The sequence below is a fragment of the Tamandua tetradactyla genome, chromosome 5 (genome assembly GCF_023851605.1).
Source record: "Tamandua tetradactyla isolate mTamTet1 chromosome 5, mTamTet1.pri, whole genome shotgun sequence".
NCBI lineage: Eukaryota > Metazoa > Chordata > Mammalia > Pilosa > Myrmecophagidae > Tamandua > Tamandua tetradactyla.
In genome coordinates, this window is record NC_135331.1 from 54,538,829 (window position 1) to 54,558,973 (window position 20,145).

The following is a 20,145-nucleotide window of genomic DNA, read 5'->3' on the forward strand; positions in this document are numbered from 1 at the left end:
ACCGAGCCAGAATGCTCCGAAGTACATGAAGCAAACACTGAAAAGAGAAATAGAAACATCTGCCGTGATAGTTGGAGACTTTAATTCCCCACTTTCATCAATGGACAGAACATCTAGACAGAGGATCAATAAAGAAACAGAGAATTTGAATAATACAATAAGCAAACTAGACAACAGATATTTAAGAACATTACACTCCACAACAGCAGGATACACCTTTTTCTCAAGTGCTCATGGATCATTCTCAAGGATAGACCATATGCTGGGTCACGAAGCAAGTCTCAATAAATTTTAAAAGACTGAAATCATACAAAACACTTTCTTATGTCATAAAGGAATGAAGTTGGAAATCAATAATAGGCAGAGGGCCAGAAAATTCACAAATATAAAGGCTCAACAATATATGCTTAAACAACCACTGGGTCAAGGAAGAAATTACAGGAGAAATCAGTAAATATCTCAGGCAAATAAAAATGAAAACACAACATATCCAGATTTATGGAATGCAGCAAAGGCAGTGGTAAGAAGGAAATTTATTGCCCTAAATGCCTATATCAAAAAAAGAAGAAAGAGCAAAATTCGAGGAATTAACTTCACTTGGAAGAACTAGAGAAAGAACAGCAAACTAACCCTAAGCAAGCAAAGGAAAAAAATAGCAAAGTAAATCAGCAGAAGTAAATGAAATTGAGAACATGAAAACAATCAAGGAAATCAACAAAACCAGAAGTTGGTTCTATGAGAAAATCAATAAGATTGATGGACCCTTAGCAAGGTTGACTAAGAGAAGAGAGAGGATGCAAATAAATAAAATCAGAAATGGAAGAGGAGACATAACAACTGACCCTACAGAAGTAAAGGAAATAATGAGAGGATACTATGAACAACTTTACGCTAATAAACTAGACAACGTAGATGAAATGGACATCTTCCTATAAAGGCATGAACAACCAGCATTGATTCAAGAAGAAATAGATGACCTCAACAAACCAAATCACAAGTAAAGAAATTGAATTAGTCATTAAGATACTCCCAAAAAAGAAAAGTCCAGGACCAGATGGCTTCACATGTGAATTCTATCAAACATTCAAGAAAGAATTAGTACCAATCCTGCTCAGACTCTTCAAAAAAATTGAAGAGGAGGGAAGCCTACCTAACTCATTTTATGAACCCAACATCACCCTCATACCAAAGTCAGACAAAGATACTGAAAGAAAAGAAAATTACAGGCCAATCTTTCTAATGAATATAGATGCAAAAATCCTCAACAAAGTTATTGCAAATTGAATCCAGCAGCACATTAAAAGTTATACACCATGACCAAGTAGGAGTCATGCCAGGTATGCAAGGATGGTTCAGTATAAGAAAATCAATTAATGTAATACACCATATCCACAAGTCAAAGCAGAAAAACCACATGATTGTCTCGATTGATGCAGAAGAGGTATTTGACAAAATTCAACATCCTTTCTTGAAAACACCTCAAAGAATAGGAATAGAAAGGAACTTCCTCCACATGATAAAGGGAATATATGAAAAACCCGCCAGTAATGACATCCTCAATGGGGAAAAACTGAAAACTTTCCCCCTAAGATCAGGAGCAAGACAAGGATGTTCACTATCACCATTGTTATTCAACATTGTGTTGCTACTTCTAGCCAGAGCAATCAGAAAAGAAAAAAAATACAAGGTATGAAAATTGGAAAGGAAGAAGTAAAACTCTCACTGTTTGCACATGATATGATACTATATGTTGAAAACTTTGAAAAATCCACAGCAAAACTACTAGAGCTAATAAATGAGTATAGCAAAGTGGCAGGTTACAAGATCAACACTCAAACATCTGTAGTGTTTCTATACACTAGTAATGAGCAATCTGAGGGGGGAATGAAGAAAAATATTCCATTTACAATTGCAACCAAAAGAATAAAATATTTAGGAATAAATTTAACTAAGGATACACAAGACTTATAGAAAGAAAACTACAAGAAATTGCTGAAAGAAATCACAGAAGACCTAAATAAATGGAAGGGGATACTGTGTTCATGGACTGGAAGACTAAATATAGTTAAGATGTCAGTTCTGCCTAAATTGATTTATAGATTCAATGCAACAATGCGATTAAAATCCCGAAAACTTACTTTTCAGAAATAGAAAAACTAATAACTTAATTTATCTGGAATGACAAGGTGCCCTGAATAGCTAAATAGAAAAATTAAATAGCTGAATAGAAAAATGAAGTTGGAGGGCTCACACTACCTGACTTTAAGGCATGTTACAAAGCTACACTGATCAAAACAGCATCATAATTTGCTTCAGAAAGCTAGATATACTGGAATCAAATAAAGTGCTCAGATATAGACCCTCTCATCTTTGGACAACTGATTTGTGATAAGGCAGTCAAGCCAACTCACTTGGGACAGAGCAGTCTTTTCAATAAATGGTGCCTAGAGAACTGGATGTACACACGCAAAACGTAGAAGATCCATATCTCAAACCCTATACAAACATTAACTCCAAATGGATCCAAGACCTAAACATTAAATCTAAGACCATAAAACTTTTAGAAGAAAATGCAGGGAAGTATCTTATAAATCTTATGATAGGAGGTGATTTCCTAGATCATAGACCCAAAGCACGAGCATTGAAGAAAGAAATAGATTAGTGGGAACTTCTCAAAATTAAACACTTTTGTGCATCTAAGAACTTTGTCAAGAAAGTGAAAAGACAGCCTACCCAATGAGAGATAATATTTGGGAATGATGTATCAGATAAGGATCTAGTAATCAGAATATATATAAAGAGATTGTTCAACTCAACAACAAAAAAACACAAACAGCCTGTGGTAGTTAGATTGAGTTGTCAGCTTGGCCAGGTGAATGTGCCTAGTTCTGTTGCTGTGGACATGAGCCAATGGCATGTGAACCTCATCTGTTGCTGATTATATCTGCAGTCGGCTAGGAGGCGTGCCTGCTGCAGTGAATGACGTTTGAGTTAATTGGCTGGTGCTTAAATGAGAGAATTCAAGGTAGCACAGCCCAAGCAGCTCAGCATACCTCATCTCAGCACTTGCAGCTCAGCCCAGGCCTTTGGAGATGCAGAAAGAAATAACCCCAGTGAAAGTTGTTGGAACCCAGAGGCCTGGAGAGAAGGCTAGCAGAGACCATCCTGTGCCTTCCCACATAAGAAAGAACCTCACATGAAAGTTAGCTGCCTTTCCTCTGAAGAACTAACAAAATAAATCCCCTTTTATTAAAAGCCAATCTGTCTCTGGTGTGTTGCATTCCAGCAGCTAGCAAACTAGAACACAGCCCAATAACAAAATGAATAAAAGACATTAACAGGCACTTCTCAGAAGAGGAAATACAAATGGCCAAAAGGCACATGAAAAGATGCTCAACTTCCCTGGCTACTAGGGAAATGCAAATCAAAACCACAATGAGATATCATCTCACACCCACCAAAATGGCCATTATCAATAAAACAGAAAACAACAAGTATTGGAGAGGATGTGGAGAAAGAGGCGCACTTATCCACTGTTGGTGGAAATATAAAATGGTGCAATTGCTTTGGAAGGCAGTTTGTGGTTCCTCAGGAAGCTGAGTATAGAATTATAATATGATCAGGCAATACCATTGCTAAATATCTACTCAGAGGACGTGAGGGCAAGGACACAAACAGACACTTGCACACCAATGTTTATAGCAGTATTATTTACAATTGCCAAGAGATGGAAATAGCACAAATGTCCATCAACGGATGAGAGACTAAACAAACTGTGGTATATACATAGGATGGAATATTGTGCAGCTGTAAGACAGAATAAAGTTATGAAGTATGTAACAACATGGATGGACCTTGAGGACATTATGCCTGTGAGATTAGCCAGAAACAAAAGGACAAATACTGTATGATCTCACTGATAGGAACTAAAATTAATGAATGAACTTGGAGAATTTCAGTTAAGAACAGAGACCATCAGAGGATAGAAATAGACTAGATATTGGGTAATTGGGGCCAAAGGAATACAGATTGTGCAACAGGAGTGATTGTAAAAATTTTAAAATGGATAACACAATGCAACCTAACTGTAGTACAATAATGTTAGTACACTGAATGAAGGTGAATGTGAGAATGATAGAGGGAGGAGGGGCCGGGGCACAAATGAAATCAGAAGGGGAGATAGACAATAAAGACTGAGATGGTATAATCTAAGAATGCCTAGAGTACAATGATAATGACTAAATGTGCAAATTGAAAAATATTTTTGCATGAGGAAGAACAAAGGAATGTTGTCAGTATTGCAGGGTATTGAAAATAGACAGTAATTAGTATTTTAAAACTTTTAACTTACATGTGAGTCTAAAGCAAAAGATGTTTATTTTGTACAAAATTTATATTTTGACTAATGCATCTCCTAATATAACTTATATGGACAGTTTTATTGAACACCATAAGTACATGGAATCTTGAGTAAGGCATGAGATTTTGTAGGTTTGTCCAGAGTGATGCCCCGATAAATCCCAGAGTGTTTGAACAGTGAATTTAAAAATATTTGCAAAGTCCCCTTGGGGGAATGTTGAGAAAGAGGGAAAATTCGTCTTCCCCATTTGGAGAAGGCCTGATACTTTCACAGGCAGTGAGAACAACAAAATCAATGAGCCAAACCCTTAATCGTGGGGTTTGTTCATATGAAACTTATTCCCGCAAAGGATAGGCTAAGCTTACTTAAAATTAGGCTCAAGAGTTACCTCCAGAGAACTTCTTTTGTTGCTCAGATGTGGCCTATCTCTCAGCCAACACGGCAGGCAAACTCACTGCTGTCCCCCTCTTTATGTGGGACATGACTCCTAGGGGTATAAACCTCTCTGGCAATGTGGGACAGAAATCCTAGAATGAACTGGGACTCAGCATCAAGGGATTGGGAAAACCTTCTCAACTGAAAGCGGGAAGAGAGAAATGAGACACTGTCAGTGGCTGAGAGATTTCAAATAGAGTTGAGAGGTTATCCTGGAGGTTATTCTTACACATTGTATAGATACCCCTTTTTAGCTTAAGATGTATTAGAGAGGTTAGAGGGAAGTGCCTGAAACTGTTAGCTTTTGCAAAGTGACTGTGTAATTGTGAAAACCTTGTTCTGATCCTCCTTTTATCTATGGTATGGACAGATGAGTAAAAAATATGGATTAAACAAATTATACAGGGAACAAATGTTAAAATAAATTGGATAAAGGGTAATACTAGTGGTCAATGAGAGGGAGGGGTAAGATGTATGGTATATATGAGTTTTCTTCTTTATTTCTTTTTCTGGAGTGATGTAAATGTTCTGAGAAATGATCATGGTGATGAAAATACAACTATGTGATGATATTATGAGCCATTGATTGCACAGTCTTCTAACTTGCTAGCTGCCAGAATGCAACACACCAGAGATGGATTGGCTTTAATAAAAGGGAATTTATTCAGTTAACATATAGTTCCTCAGAGAAAAAGGCAGCTAACTTTCAACTGAGGTTCTTTCTTACATGGGAAGGCACAGGGCGATCTCTGCCGGCCTTCTCTCCAGACCTTTGGGTTCCAACAGCTTTCCCCTGGGGTGATTCCTTTCTGCATCTCCGAAGGCCTGAGCGGAGCTGCAGGTGCTGAGATGAGCTATACTGAGCTGCTTTGGCTGTGCTACCTTGAGCTCTTTCATTTAAGCACCAGCCAATTAAATCAAACATCATTCATTGCAGCAGGCATGCCTCCTAGCTGACTGCAGATGTAATCAGCAGCAGATGAGGTTCACATGCCATTGGCTCATTTCCACAGCAATATAACTAGGCACCTTCACCTAGCCAAGTCGACACCTGAACCTAACTACCACACACACCAAGTATGGGATGTTCATATGTTAAGAATGTTTGTGTTTGTATGTTGATTGGTTTTATTAATAAAAATTAAAGAAAAATAAAGAGCTTTAATAAAAGATAAGAAGTACCATCAAACCTATAGCAAGTTAAGAGATTGAATCACTTATGTAAAGCCCCCCAACAGAGAAATGTCCTGATGACTTCATTGGTGAATCTACCAAACTTTCTAAGAAAAATTAACATCAGTCCTTCTTAAACTTTTCCAAAATATTGATTAGAAATATTTACTAACTCATTACTTACTTACTCATTCTATGAGGCCAGCATCACCCTGATATCAAAGCCTGATAAAGACATCATAAGAAAAGAAAATACAGCCCAGCATCTGTTACGGATATAGATGTGAGAATCCTCAACAAAATACTAACAAACTGAATCCAACTGTGTAATAAAGGGATTATACACCATGATCTAGTGGTATTTATCTCAGACATAGAAAGGTAGGTCAACATAGGAAAATCAATCAATATTATATATCACATTAATAGAACAAAGGAAAAAAAAAACACATGGTTATCTCAGTTGAAGCAATAATGGTATTTATCAAAATCCAGCATTCTTTCATGATAAGAACACTCAGAAGAATAGAAATAGAAAGAAACATCCTCAACATGATCAAGAACTTTTGTGAAAAACCCACAGCTAAACAGCTTATTTAATGGTGAAAGACAAAGCTCTCCCCCTAAGAACAGGAAAAAAGATTAATATGCCCACTTTCACCACTACTATTCAACATTGTACTGGAAGGTCAAGAAATAAAAGCCATCCATGTTGAAAGAGAAGTAAAACTTGTTTGTCGATGACATGATCATATTTATACAGAAAAATAAAGTGCTATATAGCTAGTGAATGAATCCAACAAAATAACAGGAATCAAGTTTAACCCAAAATCTGTTGTGTTTCTGAACAATCTGAAGAGGAAATCAAGGAAACAATTCTATTTACAATAGTATATATATTAGTTTGTTAAGCTGCTGGAATGAAATATACCAGAAATGGAATGGCTTTCAAAAAGGAAATTTAATAAGTTACATATTTATAGTTCTAAAACTATAAATATGTCCTAACTAAGGCACCCAGGGAAAGATATCTTAGATCAAGGAAGGGTGATTTAGGAAAGCATGTGACTGGCATCTGTTTGTCCTAGTTCCTGGTTCCATAGCTTCCAGCTTCTGATGTCAGTAATTTCCTCTCTAAGCATCTGTGGGCCTTCACTTAGCTGCTCCATGACAAAACTCTTGGTTTCATCTCTTAGATTCAAACTGGCATAACAGCTAAAAGAAGAAATTATTTTGAATAACTGTAAACAGAGAGAGAAAGACATGTACAATGAAACTGCAAACTATTGCTTGAAAAAAAATAAGGAAGATCTAATAAGTGGGAAGACACGATATTGTTGAGATGTGAACATAACGCAGTACAATCTACAGTTCAGTGCAATACCATGAAAATTCTAGCACCTTTCTATTTTTGTTTTTTGTTTTTGAGAAATGAAAAAGCCAATCCTCAGATACTCCCAATAGCCAAAACAGTCCTGTAAAAGAACAAAATTGAAGTCTGATACTTCCTAATTTCAAAATTTACTACAGATCTACAGTAATCAAAACAGTGTGATGCTGGTATAAGAGTAAACCTAAAGGCCAGTGAAATAGAATTGAGGGTCTAGAAATAAACCCACATAGCAATAGCCAGTTGATTTTTGACGAGAGTGCCAAGTCCATGCAATGAGCAGAGAATAGTCTCTTCAATATATCGTGCTGGAAAAACTAGATATTCAAATCCAAAACAATGAAAATGGGCCCCTACCCAACACAGTATATAAAAGTTCATTTAAATGACTGTTCAGTGGCAGGAACTGAGGCAACTGCGGTGACCGCAGCAACTGTGAAGTAACCATGCGGGCATTTCTAAAAGGTGTGTCTATCAGTACTAAACCAACATTGACCAAAGATCGAGGAGTAGTTGCTACTGCAGGAAGCAGTGGAGAAAACAAGAAAGTCAGACCTGTTCTGTGGGTGAAAAATATCATACAAAATGTGTGGATGAAGTTGCTTTCCAAGAAGAAGTGGTGGTTGTGCTGAAAAAATCTTTAGAAGGAGCTAGTCTCCCTAATCTCTTGTTTTATGGGCCACCTGGAATTGGAAAAACACCCACTATTTTGGCAGCAGCTAGGGAACTCTTTGGACCTGAACTTTTTCAATTAAGAGTTCTTGAGTTAAATGCATCAAATGAAGGTGGAATACAGGTAGTTCGAGAAAAAGTGTAGAACTTTGCTCAGTTAACTGTGTCAGGAAATTGTTCAGATGGTAAGCCATGTCCTCCTTTAAGATTGTAATTATGGATGAAGCAGATTCTATGACCTCAGCTGCTCAGACAGCTTTAAAATGTACCATGGAAAAAGAGTCTGAAACCACCAGATTCTGTCTCATCTGTAAATATGTTAGTAGAATAATTGAACTTCTAACCTCTGGATGTTCCAAATTTTGCTTCAAATCTCTGTCAGATAAAATTCAACAGCAGCGACTGCTAGACATTGCTCAGAAGGAAAATGTCATAATTAGCAAGGGGGAAATAGTTTATCTTGTTAAAGTGTCAGGAGACTTCAGAAAAGCCATTACATTTCTTCAGAGTGCTACTCGATTAACAGGTGGAAAGGAAGTCACAGAGAAGGTGATCACAGACATTGCTGGGATAATACCAGTCGAGACAATTGATGAAATTTTTAACTCATGTCAGAGTGGCTCTTTTGAGAAACTAGAAGCTGTGGTAAAGGATGTGATAGATGAGGATCACGCAGCAACTCAGCTTATAAATCAGCTTCATGATGTAGTTGTGGAAAATGATAACCTGATAACTTTTCTTAAAAGCAGAAATCCATTATTACAAAAAAACTTGCTGAAGTAGATAAATGCTTATCAAATGGTGCTGATGAACACTTGCAAATTGATCAGCCTTTGTGCCTGTGATGGAGCAGTTAAGTCAGAATTGTTATTTATGGGAGCAAGAGGAAATTTTGAGGATTGATGGTGATATTCTGTATCTTGATCATGATGGTGGTTATGACTGTGCATGAATTACCTAGATTTAAGGGATATTTGCACATGAAACAATTATGTTTTTTTGTAAACTCCTAGGTTATATCTGAATAACTCTGAGCTCTCATGAGATGTGTGTATGTAATACAAATGCTGCAGAATTAAAAGAAAGAGCTTTCTGCCTGGATTGCTGGAGGTAGAATTGATTTGCTTCTTCATGATGATGTTATAGGATTGGAATTGGATTAGAAGTAATAAGGATGACCTAAGAAGGACAAAGCTCAGGTGGAGAAGACTGAAAGAGGGGTAGGCGATAATTTTGACTTGGTAAAGTAAGTTCCAGCCATGATGTTCCTTAAGTTCTAGATTGAGCAATAAGGAATTGGCCAATGGATCAGTGACTTTCCAACTGGAACAGAATTGACAAACTTTGTTAGTAATAGGAAATAGAATTTTTAGGTTCTTGAATGGGACTTGGGATGAAAAGGGTAACAGCAGATTGAGGATTGATGAAGCACATAATATAGGGCCTGTAATAGATTTATTCTTTTTATTTTTTAATAAAATCTCTCTCTCTCTCTTTTTTTTTTTTCTATGAGAGGTATTTAATAATAGGGAGTGGTATCCATGCATGTGATTGAAGAAGAGTTAAGGGAAATTGAGAAATTAGCATGTATCCAGCATCTTACATGAACCAGAGAGTGTGCTTTGTGCTTTCAGATACGTGATTTCATTACAACAGCAGGAAAATGTGATATTATCTTCATTTTATACCTATGGAAACTTAGGCTTATAAAGGCAGGCTTGGATTCTAATTAATTCAAATACCAAATACAGAAAGGGGCAATGTTTCACAAAGGTGGTGGTAAATTACTTGAGTCAAGGTTACCAGGAAATCAGGGTGCAAATCTCCTTGGCAACATGGGACATGACTTCTGGGGATGAGCCTGTCTTGGCTTCCTGGTATTGAGAAAGACTTCTTAACCAGAAGGGAAAAGAGAAAAGAAACAAAATAAGGTTTCTGTGGCTGAGAAATTTCAGATAGAGTCGAGAGGTCATTGTAGAGGTTATTCCTATGCATTATGTAAATATCCCTTTTAGTTTTTAGTGTATTAGAATAGCTAGATGAGAATACCTAAAACTGCTGTACTGTATTCCAGAAGCCTTGATTTTTGAAGGTGATTGTGTGTAGCTAGCTATATAGCTTTTACAGTGTGCGTGTGATTGTGAAAACCTTGTGACTGGTACTCCCTTTATCCAGTTTATGGGCAGATGAGTTAAAAAAAATAAAGGACAAAAATAAATAAATAATTGTTGGGTTGAGGGATGCGAGATATTTTGGGTATTCTTTTTAATTTTTGTTCCTATATTTTTTTGAGTAATGAAAATGTTCAAAAATTAATTGTGATGAATGCACAACTATGATGATAGTGTGGACCATTATTGATTGTACACTTTGGATGATTATATGGCATGTGAATATGTCTCTAAAATTGCATTAAAAATGGAAGATTGCCAGGGAATGTATATCCACAGACCATATCTTTAGCTAGTGAATTTGACCTCGGGGGGGTTGGAGCACAGGAATCTCAATTGATTGAAAATCTCAAAAATAAACGTTTAAGAACTGCTATCTTAGGATTTAGCAGACATTTTTAATTTGTGGTATTTAGAATTCTTAGAAACAAAAGTTAGCCTGGCAGAAGTAATCTTGTATCTTTGTCCTCGCTTATTAAAATATATATTGTATCTTCATAGTGTTCATAATATAGTTATAGTTCTTAATGCACGTCTCATAAATAATTGTTGAAAAAAGCAAGGCAACATTATTAGTCCTCATAGAATTTACATTGTGTAATACCCAAAAATGACCTTTTCCCCACAGTGATACTTTTCAGTTCCTTTTTTTGGCATTTCCTTTAGTGTTGGCTTAAGCCACCTGAGATGTGTTACTTTTTATTTATCATTTTTATGTAGTGAGGGACAAATAAAGTTGTGTTTTGTTATGTATAAGTGAATTATAATAGAAAACAGAAAATTTTTCATAAATTGTATTTATGAATCGGGGGTCTTTAACAAGCATATTAACCCAAAGTAATTTTTCAGAATATTTAGCTCCATTTATTTAAATTCGAACACTTAATCTTACATGATTTTATGTATTTTCAACAGTGATTCTTTTATGGCACACCGAGAAAATATGCAACAGATGATGAGAAGTTTTTCTGAACCTTTTGGAAGAGATTTGCTCAGCATCTCTGATGGTAGAGGAAGAGCTCGTAATCGTAGAGGACATGATGGTGAAAATTCCTTGACTGTAAGTTCTTTAAACATAACTAGTGAGAAGGTCCTGTGGGAATTTGAAGAAAAGTGTTACAGAAGACTATATCTATGATGATGTGATATGACTAATACATGTGTTATGGAAGTAACTATTATAATAAAAGGGGGACCTGTTGGATAGCTGAATCCTTTAACAATGAATTGTTCACTGTATAAAATAACACTGTGCTACCAAAACTTAGGACCATGTGGTTATGTATTATAAGCTGAACTTAATGCATCATACTTCATTTTTTATATACATATATAGATTGGTTTCTCTGTATGATTTCCTCCCATGTCTTAAATTAGAATAAGCAAAGAAATATCCTTCCTATCACATATACTACTTTCCCCCTCTACTTTAAAAAACAGCCAAGCCTATATGGTGTCATGCCGTCATGGTTTCTCATGAGAAATCAGCACTTAATCATGCTGTAGTTCCTTTCAATGTGACCAGTTGCTTTTCTCTTGCTGCTTCCAGGATTCTCTCTTTATCTTTGGCATTTAACATTCTGATTAGTATGTGTCTTAAGAGCCAGCCTGTTAGGATTTATTCTGTTTGGAGGCATTGTGCTTCTTGGATATGTATATTTATGTCTTTCATAAGAGGTGGGAAATTTTCAGCCATTGTATTCTCAGATATTCTTTCTGCCCCTTTTTCCTTCTCTTCTCCTTCTGGGACATCCATGACACATATGTTTATGTGCTTTGTGCTGTCATTCAAATCCCTGAAACCCTACTCGAATTTTTCCATTCTTTTTTCTATCTCTTCTGTCTGTAAGATTTCATTTGTCTTGTCTTCTAGTTCACTGAATTCCTTTTTTTTCTTCCTGTTCAGATCTGCTGTTGTGTGTCTTTAATGTATTTTTAATCTTTCATCCCCATCATTTATGTTTTTTTCATACTTTTAAATTCTTTATGCTTACCTAGTATCTTCTTAATATCCTTTATCTCTTTAGCCATATTTTCCTTGAATTGATTTAGGAAATTTATTTGAGCATCTTTAATTAATTCTTTCAAATTCTGTGTCTTCTCCAAAGTTTCAGTTTGTTCCTTTGACTGGGCCATATATCCCTGTTTCTTAGAATGGCTTGTAATTTTTTGCTGGTATCTAGACATCTGATTATCTTGATGTGTTAAATCTGAAGATTAGTTTCTCCCTCTGGTCTATGGTTTTATTGTTGATTGGCTTTATGTTATAGGTCTTCTTTGACACTTGGTTGAGCTTATTCTAGATCTTTAGAATTGAATTGCCCATGTTTAACTGATCACATTTTTTCAGCTTTTCATCTAATTCTTAACCTGAATATTTTGGTATAGTTTTAAAATTGTACTATTTGTGCAGCTGTTTCACCATAGAGAAAGCTTTCTTTCCTCTGTTCCATCTCCAAGAATCTTGATCTTCTCTGTTTGTTTTTGTTTTGCCTCTATAGTTTATTTCTTTGTTAGTTTGTTTTTAATACTGCTTTCATTGCCTCTGTCTGCTTTTTCCTGGAGGGCAAATTCTGGGAGGAGGGACTCCCAAGAGGGGACTTTTCCAATTCAGTATTTCCCAACCCAAACAAGGCAAAGGACCCATGAAGGGGGCACAAACCAGCTCTAAAGACCCTTTTTGATGATTCTGCAAAGTGGTGCTTTCCTGGTCTTCTCAGCAGATGGCGCCCTTCAACAGACTGTTCCTCACAACCCTGAAAATGTCAGGGTCTTTAAACCTCCACCCCTTCTACCCCTGTTGGGGTCAGTGTTGAAACGGTCACCTAGGCTGTCCCTGTCTAGGGTGGCTGAAACAGCAGCTTACAGTTGGGACATCAGTGATCATAATTCACCAATCAAATGCCATGATTATGGAAATTAGAAGGCTTTCTTGACCAAAAAAGGGGGAAGAGAGAAATGAGACAAAATAAAGACTCAGTTACTAAGAGAGTTCAGAGTCAGGAGGTTATCCTGCTGATTATTTATTATGCATTATATAGATATCCCTTTTTAGTCTATGTTGTATTGGAGGGGCTATAGGGAAGTACCTGGAACTTTTGAATTGTGTTCTAGGAGCCCTGACTCTTGAAGAAGGCTGTTATAACTATATAGCTTTTATAATGTGACTTTGTGATGGTGAAAACCATGCGTCTGATGTTCCTTTTATCCAAGGTATAGGCAGATGAGTAAAAAAAAATATGTAAGGATACAAAATAAAAGGGAGAGATAAAGGGCAACAATTGGGTACATTGAAATACTAGAAGTCAATGAGAGGAAGAGGGTAAGGCGTATGGGATGTATGAGTTCTTTTTTTTTATTTCTTTTTCTGTAGTGATGCAAATGTTCTAAAAGTGATCATGGTGATGAATACACAACTGTGTGATGATATTATGAGCCATTGATTGTATAATATGACTAGACTGTACTTGTCTGGATATTTCTCAGTAAAAATATAAAAAATAAAAAAACAATAGATCAAAGCCATATGAAGAAGTAAAGTTCTGCAGTAAAGATAAGGATGGGGGCAGGCCATGGTGACTCAGCAGGGAGGAATGCTTGCCTCAATGCCAGAGGACCCAGGTTCGATTCCTGGTGCCTGCCCATTTAAAAAAAAAAAAAAAAAAAAAGATAAGGATAGGGGCAAATATAAATACCAGTATAGAGTATTTTCGGGTTGTAATTCCACTTTTTACTTCCCATAGGATCTAGTTTGTTTTTTGTTTTTTGTTTTTTTTTAATACATGGGCAGGCACCGGGAATCGAACCAGGGTCCTCTAGCATGGCAGGCAAACATTCTTACCTGCTGAGCCACCGTGGCCTGCCCTCCCATAGGATCTAAAAGGCAAATATATAAAATGTAATGACTAAACAATTGTTTTGGACTCAAAAAAAAAAAAGCCATGATCAGTGCTCATGCATTCCCCAACCCCCCCTTTCTTAGGGATGAGTACTTCCAAGTCCCTCTGTCCACAGCAGCCAACCAGAGACTGGACCCCAAGGCAGCCCGCCTCCGTAGTCAGGAGTGGGCACCAGCAGCTGCCATGGAGTACAGTTTCTCAGCTTCTTCCTCCCCCTTTTCCAGTGTTCCCCTGGCCTCCAGAGAGCAGAGCAGTTGTTTCAAACGGTTTTTGCCTTTCCACTAGCTGTTTTAGGAGACTGAGTGCTGGAGCTTCCTACTCCACCATCTTCCCCAGAAGTTCTATCTGCAGTATATATTCATTAGTGTCTTGCCTGAGCAAAAGGTGAGAGGTTACAATACTCAACTCAACAACAACAACAACAAAAAAAACAGGATATTTATATATCTTAACTATTTTCTTATTTGTCTGTTTTATTTCTATTGCTTTATAAGCCTCTGGAATGTAGCTCATGGAAAACTAGTCCACAGAGGTTTCTATAAAGATGAACCTCTGCAATGAAAATATAGATATTTGGAACTCAGTAAACATTGAATTGGCCAATTGGGAAACTTCTAGATTTCTTTCTTTTTATCATGGACAAGAAATTGGAGTTTGAAAAATTGCTGCATTATATCTACTTAAAGTAAATTTTCCTATTTTCAGTTTGCAATAGTAAGCTTAAATAAAGCAAAGCATTTCAAATCTCCTAAGACGTTTGGTGAATAAAATTACATTTAGGGGAGTGCAAGGGGATAGTTCAATGGTAGAATTCTCGCCTGCCGTGTAGGAGACTCGGGTTCAATTCCCGGCCTATGCAGTTCCCAAACAAACAAGCAAACAAACAAATGAAAAACCAAATAAACAAAAATTCAACAAATAGTGCTGCAGTAGGGGGATCCTCACATGGAAAAAGGATGAAATGTGACCCCCGCCATACAGCATACAAAAAAAAATTACATTTGTCGTCTAAATGGAAGTAATCTTCATTCTTTTTCATGTCTCTGTTATAACCAGCAGCATATTTACATCCAATTAGTTTTCTTTTAATTAGTATATAGTAACACAGTTATCTGTTGTTTTCTTTAGTGCTTTCAGTTTCCATAAAAGATTAACATTTACTTCAAAAGAAAAGTTATTAAAGAGGACAGAAAAATCAATTATGTTATTCTAAAAATTTTTTGAACCTTAAAATGTTTTGTATGTGTGCTATAAAACCATATAAAAGAGAGAGTAACAATATATATACTACTTTCTGTTTCTGCCCATAAATGGGTTACTCCTACGTTTTGTGGCTGTTGTTGTTTTCCCTTAATTTTTAAGTACTGAAAAGAGACTGCTCATAATTCAGCTGAAAAGTTCTTATTGAAGATACCTGTACACATAAGCTGTTAAGTCTGCTGACCATCCATTGGAAGCAAAATTAAATATTTCTTTCTGGGCACTTGTGCTTAAAATACCTGAATGTTTAACAAGAGCACAAGTACCCAGGAAAGAAAACTTATTTCTGCTTCCAGAAGATGGCCGGCAGACTCAGAGCTTATGTGTTATGGGCATCTTCAATAAGAAATGTTCAGCTAAATTATAAGCTAAAGAGTTCTGAGTATTGTTCTAGGGCAGTGGAAGGCATTAGTAATTTTTTAACAACAAGATTTTTATCATGTCACAGCAGGTTTTCAAAAAAATATTCAGCTTCTTTTTTAGCCAGACAGCTTTTTTCTTATAATTTACTTTTATTAAATTTAAATTAACTTTAATAATTTATACTGTTGAGATGTGACTCCTCATTTCTACCTCAGGCTGTGATACATTTTACCAAGTATATGTTTAAGTTTAAAGAATTTATGTAATAGCAAAAATAAATAATTTAAAGAAAACAAGAACAACAACTCTCTATCCCAAACTTTAACTTTTGTAACATTCGTATTTTATACTTGGATGTGAATGTGGAAATTTAGAAACACTGCAGAAAATGTGAAAGCCTTTTGATGTAAATTTAAATGAGGAAAGCCAAGAAAACAACAGGCTTTTTTTTTTTTTTTGACAACAGGCTTTTTGAGCATGCTAACTCTAGCCTAGTCTATTTGAACAACTTTGAGCAAAAATTTATGCAAAACCTTTCTCTTTTTGTAAAGTAAGTTTTAAAATGAGTGCTTTGATTATGTAGTGAGCCATTATGGTAGTGCTTTTGTGTAAAGAGATTGTCTCCCTCAAAGTTAAAAAAAAAAAAAAAAAAGTGTTCCACAGCCAGGCAAAATAAGAATAGATATGCTTAGAGCAGAAGCTTAATATATTTACATAGCATTAAAAATAATTCAGTCGCTTTAACATACCTAACCCAATTCAGAGTATTTAATACATTGTATGGTGTCAATGTTTTTTAAGAAAGACCACATTTTATTCCTTATGGTTTAGAGGTATCTTAACTTAAATTATGCTGATTTTTTTCTAATGAGATTCACCTCACAATTCAATGTCTTAATTGTCTCTGTGAATTGGTATTTGTTATTATAAATGTTGTAGAACAAATCTCCAGTAATCATGAGGGATATTAAACAGTCTCATTATTTAATAATTTCTTGTACAAATTTATTTACAGCAAGATTCACTTTTAAACATAGTGGATGAAATTCCATTTTTCAAATAGCTACCTTGATAATTTTTTTCTTTAGCTTTAGCCAACTTTTTAACACTTGTCGTCTTTGTTAGCCACTGTATGAGGTAAAAAGGAGATTTGTTCTAGAAGTAGAAGTATCAGTTGTGCCATATTCTTGTGCTTGCGTTTTTAATATTTTCTTCAGTCTATGATTTCTGTATGAAAATATTTTTAAGCCATTTTTCTATTTTGTGAGGATTAGTTTTATTAAGAAATAGATAATTTAATCTGTAAATTTACTTAACTAAGGACCTGGTAAATAAAGATACAACGTTTAGACTGAGTAATGATGCCAGAGTCAATCGCAAGTCTGTTCTTCTTTCCTTTTCAGTAAAAAGAAGTAAAAATGGGAGTTCTTTTGGTAGCTCTTACAAATCTTAAGTGCATCCGACACATTTTGAAGATTAATATTATATATATAATTTATTAGTATGTATCATCTGATATCACAAATTATGTAATTTACAAAGTTTTCTTTGTAACAAATTATGTAATTTACAAAGTTTTCTCTATCAACATAACTTACACAGGGAGAAAATTATCTGTCACTGAATAGTGTAAAACTTTATTACATATCTTTTGCCAGAAATTCAAATTTTACTTTTAATATTTGAAACTTCTTAGTAGTGAAAGTTCATTTGTAAACATCTATATAAAAATTTATTTTTTTCATCTGTACCTGTTGAGGATTACAATTTGCAAACTATTATTTGATTATTTCATCTGTTTAACCTTGGTTTGCTTATCAATGACTATAAATATTTTTAAGTTTATTTTTATTCAGTCACAGGCAAGATTAACTTTCTTTTAAAAATGTGAAGTAAGTGAGCAAAGGAAAAATGATGTAATCCAAATCGTTGTTCCTGTTCTAGTTTGCTAGCTGCCAGAATGCAATATACCAGAAACGGAATGGCTTTTAAAAAGGGGAATTTAATAAGTTGCTAGTTTACAGTTCTAAGGCTGAGAAAATGTCCCAATTAAAACAAGTCTATAGAAATGTCCAATCTAAGGCATCCATCCAAAGAAAAATACCTTAGTTCAACAAAGCCAATGAAGTTCAGGGTTTCTCTCTCATCTGGAAAGACACATGGCAGACACAGTCAGGGCTTCTCTCATCTGGAAGGGCACGTGGTGAACACAGCGTCATCTGCTAGCTTCTTCTCTCCTGGCTTCCTGTTTCATGAAGCTCCCCGGGAGGCGTTTTCCTTCTTCATCTCCAAAGGTCACTGGCTGGTGGACTCTGCTTCGTGGTGCTGCAGCATTCTCTGCTCTCTCTGAATCTCTTTCTCCAAAGTGTTTCCTCTTTTATAGGACTCCAGTAAACCAATCAAGACCACTCAAATGGGTGGAGACATGTCGTCACCTAATCCAGTTTAACAACCACTCTTGACTAAATCACATCATCCAGGGAGAGAATCTAATCACAGTTTCAAACATACAGTATTGAACAGGGATTATTCTGCTTTTATGAAATTGGATTTTGATCAAAACATTCCTTTTCTAGGGGGCATACTTCCTTTCAAACCAGTACAGTTCCTTATGTTTCAATTATTTTGGGTATGAATTTCACATTTTCTTTGTGAAGTATTTCTCTTAATCCATAGCAAATATTTTTTCTTTCAACCATCTTTAATAAATATTAGAGTACCCTTTTTAAAAGTGATATATGGCCTCCCTGTTAACCTGCAGAAATCTACTTTTCTTTCTATCAGGCTGTACAATGAATAGCAAGCAGGTAATTTTTAAAATATATGTTCCTTTTTTATTAAAAGATTCTGTAGTTTTGTTGGCTCTGAGGTATGTGATTATGGTTTGCATTTCTTTAAGGATTTTCATATAATATAACCAAAATTAATTTCTTTTTCCTAGACAATGAGTTCTTCCCTTGTGCCTTTTGGTAGTTTGGGTGGTATGGTTCGTATCATGAGACACAAACTATTTTAGCAATCTCTGTGACTTAATTTGCAAGCAGTCTCACTAACTTTCATAGTTGCTTTGTAATATTTGTATTAAAAACCTTGGCTTCCTATATTAAATTTACCGTTGAGCATTTAAGCATGTTTTCTGAAGGTAGGTCAAATCAAACATAACTGCTTTTGAAAGGTAAAAAAGCACATTTGGAGAAGCCCAGATTGATTACTTTCTCTAGGATTCTGTTGCCAACTTGCTCGTGCTACTTTTCCTTGGCCTTACACAAGTATTTGTACTTATAATCAGCTTTTTTCCCACTGTGTTTCTTTAAGCTTTGATTTTGTGATCTGTGATGCTAGTTTCCAACACGCCTAAAGGCATTCTGAGGAGTAAGAGAATAGCTATGTAGATGAATGCTATGGATGCATCTACAAATTTTTAAAATTCTTTTGTGCAAGACTTGAACCATTTATCTCCCAAGTTTGACATATAAATTTTCCTTCCTGACCATATTTTATAGTGGGACAAATAATGAAGGAAAAAAATACAACACAAAATTATGAATTTAAATGATTAGGAAGTCCAACGTGCTATGGAGGAAAGAGAGGGTGATAAAGAACAGTTAAGGAAGGTTTCCTGAACCTTAAGGATGAGCGGAATAACCAGAAGAAGCAGGGAGGGGAAAGGAAAAGTGTTTATCACAGAGGAAGCCTTATGTACAAGGAGCTAGAGGCTAGGGAGCACAAGGATGGTTTAGGATCATTTAGCCCTAGAGCATGAATTGGAGAACAGATATGGGATGAGAATGAAGGATATAACCAGGGACTTGACTTCTACGTCTCTGGACTTAGAGTGAGGAGTGGACATTATCTTAAGAACAGGAAAAGCAGTTGATGTATTTTCATCAAAGTGGTAATGGAGTCAGATTCTCAAATTTTGAAAGGTCACTGTACCTGCAGTAGACAAAAATAGAGGAGACCACCTTGGAGGCAGGGAGGCCAGGAGGCTGTTGAAGCATTCTGAATATATTAGTGATAGCTTCTACTTGGGTAATGGCAGTAATGATAAGGAGAAATTATCTTGTTTGAGAGAGAGATTAAAGAGGTGAATGGATATGACTTGGTGATTGATTGGTTTGAGGGAACAGTGGAGAGAAGGGAAGTATAATCCCTCTTTTTCTGGCATGACAAATTAGGTAGTTTGGAATGCCACTGAACTAAAGAAAAGAACATTGATGCAGTATAGGTATAAGGGTGGGAGTGGTCAAATGATATTTCAGTTTGGGGTTTCTTGCATTTGAGTCTAGGTGGAATTACCTGGAAAATGGTTGGGCATAGTGGTTTGAGCTAGAGAGTGTCTGGCCATTCAGCAAATATCTATTGATCCCATCTATGTGCCAGGTATTATTTTATAAGTATTAGAGTGCAGTGAATAGGACA

The 20,145-nt window shown here is 35.8% G+C and overlaps 1 protein-coding gene and 1 pseudogene across 3 annotated transcripts in view; both read left to right on the plus strand.

The window, feature by feature from the left end:
* The window catches only part of MLF1 (myeloid leukemia factor 1), a 47,588-nt gene that overhangs the window by 19,278 nt on the left and 8,165 nt on the right, over positions 1 to 20,145 (plus strand). For 2 of the 3 annotated variants that reach the window (XM_077160884.1, XM_077160885.1), the window contains exon 2: positions 11,117 to 11,261. In XM_077160884.1, coding sequence (XP_077016999.1) covers positions 11,117 to 11,261 — 145 coding nt within the window. Of the gene's footprint in view, positions 1 to 11,116; positions 11,262 to 18,664; positions 18,710 to 20,145 lie in introns of all 3 variants that reach the window. The other variant, XM_077160883.1, reaches the window with a different exon arrangement.
* Positions 7,296 to 11,102, plus strand: LOC143684172 (replication factor C subunit 4 pseudogene; annotated as a pseudogene).